The 6095-nt window shown below is 30.7% G+C and overlaps 1 protein-coding gene across 1 annotated transcript; it reads left to right on the top strand.

Annotated features, from left to right (window-relative positions):
• Window positions 1-915: 915 nt before the first annotated feature.
• LOC108465202 (uncharacterized) lies at window positions 916-4266 on the top strand. The gene is made up of 7 exons (XM_017765521.2): window positions 916-1855; window positions 2447-2533; window positions 2636-2680; window positions 2768-2863; window positions 2972-3073; window positions 3735-3889; window positions 3973-4266. Exons 1-7 carry the CDS (start codon window positions 1298-1300, stop codon window positions 4052-4054), a joined length of 1125 nt encoding a protein of 374 aa, XP_017621010.1. The 5' UTR covers window positions 916-1297; the 3' UTR covers window positions 4055-4266.
• The last annotated feature ends 1829 nt before the right edge of the window (window positions 4267-6095 follow it).

The raw sequence follows: 6095 nt of genomic DNA, 5'->3' as shown, positions 1-6095 counted from the left end.
TATAATTGAATTGGTCGGTTTAATTAGCTAAATTGGAAGTTAAGAGGTTAGACTGGTTTAACTTCAGAAGTTTTTAAATTTTTAGTTTAATAGCTGTTTACGTTATAGAAATCACTTTAATGAAACACACGATACTATAAAATATACAACCAGAAAGAATATTAACAGAATGATTACGCGTATTGTTAAGAAAAATATTAACTGACATCTTTTAATAGGACATAACAATTATCTAAAGTTTTTTTATAAAGTTTACAATTAATTAGAATTACTGAACCAAGAATGGTTTTAGATACTAGGATTATTTTTGTTTTCATTTTGTTGGAAAATCAAGCACCGTTGAAAAAAATGAATTTTGAAAATAAAATATATGAGAATTTTGGCAAAGAAAACGTTTTCATTATTCTATTTAAAATGTTCTGAAAATTAGAAAAGTCAAGCATATTTGAAAATTTGATGCTTTGGAAATTAGGAAAGTTCTAATTAAATGTTCTTTAAGTTTGTTTTAACTATAAAGCGACTCTATTTCTAATCCTTACAAATATGAAAAGAATATAAAAATTATTTTGACTAATAATTTTAACTTATAATTATCTATTTTTTCTAAAATATCTCGTAATGAATGTAACTTTTGGTTGGAGGGTAATTAATTTAATTTTTGAATGAAAGTGTGGTTTTCGTTTTATTTTATTAAAATAGAAAAACATTAAAAAATTTAATGACGAAAATGTATTTCCATTTATAAGTTTTTGGAAAATTAAGAAAGTTGATAATAAAAGTTTTAAAATTTTATTTATACTAAATAAATTTGAAATTAAAAGGGTATTTTTCACGTTTTATTATAAAAAATAAATATTTAATGAAGCTTATATAATGGCTTGATAATTAAGGGTGTTTATTATTCTATATGTAGTTTAGGTTTGAGTTTTGCTAATAGCCTTAGTTGTTTGGATTGAGGTTGAGGCTGTGAAGAACTTTGTTGCTAAATTTGTATCTAGGAGGAGTGAATTTTTCTTTTGTTCATTAAATAAAAGAAATTTGCGGGTCATAAGTTCTTTAACCTTTAAAATCTACACTAATAATTAATTCTTTAACATTATTTGTAACTTGGATGTCGCACACCCAAAACCCTTATGCTGTTGTATTAGATTAGTACTCGTTGCATGTCTCAATAAGAAAATCAAAGTTAAAAAGAGCAGCAGTCTGCATCGTAACAATCACTCCAAACCACCGCCGCCGCTACCACCCTTTCCATTCCCATTCTCTCTACCTTTTACATCTCAGTGATCTCATAACAATGGCTTCTCTCAGCCACCCTCTCAAACCACGTTTTCTATCCACGCCCAAGCCCAAACTTCAAACCAACAAATGCCCCACCAAAGTCCGCATGTCTTTCCAAGAATCAGGCCCCTCCATCGCCGTCGTGGGCGTCACTGGCGCCGTCGGCCAAGAATTTCTTTCCGTCCTCTCCGACCGTGACTTCCCTTACCGGTCCCTCAAGCTTCTCGCCTCCAAACGCTCCGCTGGGAAGTCCATTTCATTCCAAGACCGCACCTTAACCGTCCAAGAACTAACCGCCGACAGCTTTGACGATGTTGACATCGCGCTTTTTAGTGCTGGTGGGTCGATAAGCAAACAGTTCGGTCCCATTGCGGCTGATAAAGGCGCCGTCGTGGTAGATAATAGCTCAGCGTTTCGAATGGTTGATGGAGTGCCATTAGTTATTCCTGAAGTAAATCCGGAAGCAATGGCCGGGATTAAAATTGGCAATAAAAAGGGTGCTTTGATTGCAAACCCCAACTGTTCTACTATTATCTGCTTAATGGCTGCTACCCCTCTTCATCGCCATGCTAAGGTATAACTTAAAAATTTTCATTTCATTTCATTTTTTGGGGGGTGTTCTAAATATTTAAGCTTTTTGATTGGTAGATTAATTGTAGAATTTAGTTTTGCATTGTTTGTTTTATGCTTTAATTTGGATTTCATGGATGATTGTTAGAAGTTGCAGTTGAAAACTATGATGCCGGGAATCTTCATTTTTCTTGAAATATCCATGTCCTACACCTATTTCCCGTATATGAGTATGAGAATATGACCCTCCAAATATATAGAAACACTTGCATGAATTAGAATTCTACTAAGCCCTCCAAATATATAGAAACACTTGCATGAATTAGAATTCTACTAAGAAATTGACGACATGAAGTAAGAAATGAATAATGAGAGTTTCAATTAGTAGGGTATAATGCTTTGTGTCGTTTGTATTTTATAGTGTGAAATTTACATGAGATATTGAGAAAGAAAACTATATGTTTTTAGTCTTTAGCGTAGGATATGTATTGTTCATTGTTTAGAGCTTTTTGCCAGTTTCAGTTCCCTCATCAAGCAACTTAAACATCCGACAATTTATGCTTCAAACATTGATTCTATTCATGATGTGCGGCAGGTGACTCGGATGGTGGTCAGTACATATCAAGCAGCCAGTGGTGCTGGTGCTGCTGCTATGCATGAGCTTGAGCTTCAAACCCGTGAGGTTATTTGATTCAGTTTCTTTTCCCTTTTCATTTTATTATTTCCTATTTTATGTGATAATTTGATAATTCTTCTAAATTGGTTAATTGCTGCATTATTTTAGGTCTTGGAAGGGAAACCACCAACTTGTAATATCTTTAAACAACAAGTATGCATATTTCTCTTACATTGTGAGAAATGCTTTTCGTCTCGCCATGCTTCTTACAGTTTTCCCATATTTCTTGCACGTATGCAGTATGCTTTTAATTTGTTCTCACATAATGCTCCGGTTCTTGAGAATGGATATAACGAAGAGGAAATGAAAATGGTAAAAGAGACGAGAAAAATCTGGGTAAGTAATCAGTGTTCTGTATGTATAAATCATCAAATCTATTGTGAAGAACAATCATCTGAGAGAGGCATGTTTTATTTGCATGACTTTGTTCCTTTTTTTAATCAGAACAACATGAATGTTAAAGTCACTGCTACATGCATACGAGTGCCTGTGATGCGTGCTCATGCTGAGAGCGTGAATCTTCAGTTTGAGAAGCCCCTTGATGAGGTAATATTTTAATAAGTTGTAGATTTGCAATTGTATCATCAGTATATGAAATAAAAGTAATGTAAAAAGCCACAAACATTTGACTTATTCTTGTCATTATAGCTAGTTTTGAGCTTCTAGATGCATTGCATCATCTTTCAAGTTTTGAAGCTCTTTGTTAATTGTTTTTAGGGCTTCTTCTCATTTTACTTGTATTTATGAGTTTGTCGCAACTTTTTTTTTCTTTTTCCTTTCATCATTTTAGTTTCAATTTTATGACTAGAACAAGAGAAATTAGAAATGGCAGAAACATCTCATGTTCATACTTTCAAGCCACATTGTCGGAGACAACTATTGTTTGAGTATGATATCTTAGCATGTTGGTTTCAATAAGAAAATGTACAGTACTAGAAGAACGGCCTTGGACCCTGATTTATATCATCCCTAATCATAGTGGCCTGTATTATATGGAAGAGGGCAGACTGCAACAGAAATGAGAGTATCCGTTACACATTGAAACTAAATTTGGAATATTCGGGGTTTTAGAGGCTTGTTTATTGCTTTGGTCTTGCAGAGAAATTGTGCACTGACAAACAAACTGTTTTCTGGCCTAATAATTCTTCTTCATGATAAATATAACATTGGTTTTATCTTGATTCTTTATTTGGAAATTGTTGATCAGGACACTGCAAGAGAAATTTTGAAAACTGCACCAGGGGTAGTAGTGATCAATGATCGGACTTCTAATCGCTTCCCAGCCCCATTGGAGGTATCAAACAAAGATGAGGTTGCGGTTGGCCGGATTCGCCAGGATGTGTCTCAAGAAGGCAATCATGGGTAAATTTTTTCATTTCCCTACATTTCTTTTGTGTGTGTTCCCTTGTAGATAATTTTGATGTGAATACGAAATTTTATAATAGGTTGGACATGTTTGTCTGTGGTGACCAAGTACGGAAGGGAGCCGCCCTCAATGCTGTTCAGATCGCTGAGTTGCTCTTATGATCTTGCCGGGGGTAAATTCATTCAGGCAATTAGATTCGGATTTCACTTGTGTTGAGTTTATTTAATTTTGGTATTTAAAAATACATGTATCATGTTTTGGAGAGCTGAAAAAAATTTTGAGGGTGTTTTTGTGGCATAAACAACTAGAGGTCTTGTATCTCAAAGTATATGTATTAATGTTCCTCAGTTGGAGGGAAATTTTGTTCAAAGAATCTTCTTAGAGGCTGCATTGTAAAGGTGGAAGCCATCATCTGTGTATTGTGGTCATGCTTATTTAACTGAATTGACCATACACCATAAGATAATCATTTGAAGGAAGTCGTGTCCTTACAAATGGGACATCCCTCAACACTAAATAGAAATCCACCAAACCTACGCAGAAATCCTCCGACAACCCAACATCCGCAAATGGTTCTCAACGCTAGCACGGTCTAAACGACTAGAAAGCTCCTTATCAAATCTATTTTCGTGCCACACTTTTAATTTTTATTAGTTTGCATTTTGTGCGTTTAATTTTTTAATTAATTTTTAAATAATTTATTTAAAATCATTGTTACTTATAAATATTAATTTAAAAAATTAACGTAATTTGTAACTATTATAATAATAGTTCATCATAAATATTAAAAACATATACACTAGATTAATAAATACATTTAATAATAGTGATTAAAATAATTAATAAATTTTGACTTTAAAAAAAAACCCCATAAAAGATTTTCCTCCAACACCAAACAAATAACAAATAGATAAACAAATGGTTTTAAAGAGTACTTAAAGTAAAAACAACTTAAAAATTAAAAAATCATAATATTATATTATATTATCATCAATTAAAACAATCTTTGATCATTTTTGACGTTGTTCAAATATGATTTGATATTACTTCTTTGAAGAATGATTGTTTTAATGCTCCATTATTTTATATATAATTCTAATTTATTAATCCTGACAAGTTCAAGTAATTTTTTGACTAAAATACTCATAGATGTCGATTTTTTAAAATGATTACCTAATTAGGCCGATTTTTGGGAAATTTACGAAAACACTTCTCTAAAAGTGCCAACACCAATAATTTTTTTTTTATTTCTTAATGCCATATTGCCACCGTTTAATGTGGAAATAAAATTTGCAAAACAGGTTTTTATATAGACTTAAGTCTCATTTCCCTTATTTTCTTAAGCGATGTGAGATGTGAGATATGAATATATATAGACTCGTAATCTATTTACAACTTGTTCTTAAACAATGTAAGATTACTTACTCCTACGCCAATATTTTTTCCCATGTTTGGTGCTGTGAATAAAGGAAAAGAGAAATGTGAAGTTTTGTGTGTAAGTGAGATTATTAAATAATATTTTAATTAAATTTAATTTTTAAATATTATTAAAAATGTAAGGTATAAACTCTTAATTAGTTGAAAGATTTTTATAGGCCATAATAGTTATGAAATTATTGTTTAGATCTTTTTTGACAAAAAAAATTTAAATACCTAACAAAAAATATATAATTTGAAGGTTGCTTATTCCAACTTTTATTTTATACAGCAATAGTATAATAATAACAATAACAATAATTATTATTATTATTATTATTATTATAATAATAACCGAACAAACATGGTGTTTGTAATAATTATGAAATAATATAATATTTTTCATTAATGTTTACACAAATACTAAAACTCCGAGTTGGTTATCAATTAAGTGAAATGAACTCAACAAAACTAATTAAAAATATATAAAATTTCAATATAAAAATAAAAATACAACACTCTACATTCGTATTTTTTTATTTTCAATTTAATATATATTCTAGAATACTCTCTATATTCCTATAGATAAAACAAGTTTGTGTAGCCTTTAATATTATGTTGTTATTTATAAAAAATAATAAAAAAATTACAAGTGTAAATAATATTTTTAAATATAAATTAATACATGATTATAAAAATGAAAAATAAAACAAATACGGTAATATATAAAATTTTCATGATAAAAATGAAAGAAAATAAAAAATTATAAAATATAGTGCAGCCTTT

The sequence above is a fragment of the Gossypium arboreum genome, chromosome 12 (genome assembly GCF_025698485.1).
Source record: "Gossypium arboreum isolate Shixiya-1 chromosome 12, ASM2569848v2, whole genome shotgun sequence".
Lineage (NCBI taxonomy): Eukaryota > Viridiplantae > Streptophyta > Magnoliopsida > Malvales > Malvaceae > Gossypium > Gossypium arboreum.
Note: the sequence above shows the minus strand (reverse complement) of the source record. Positions and strands in the feature narration are given on the sequence as shown.

Coding starts and splice junctions, on each gene's coding strand:
- LOC108465202 (XM_017765521.2), top strand. CDS start 1,298: ATGGCTTCTCTCAGCCACCCTCTCAAACCACGTTTTCTATCCACGCCC. Junction 2,534..2,635: donor TTGAGCTTCAAACCCGTGAG/GTTATTTGATTC, acceptor GCATTATTTTAG/GTCTTGGAAGGGAAACCACC. Junction 2,864..2,971: donor AAGAGACGAGAAAAATCTGG/GTAAGTAATCAG, acceptor TTTTTTAATCAG/AACAACATGAATGTTAAAGT.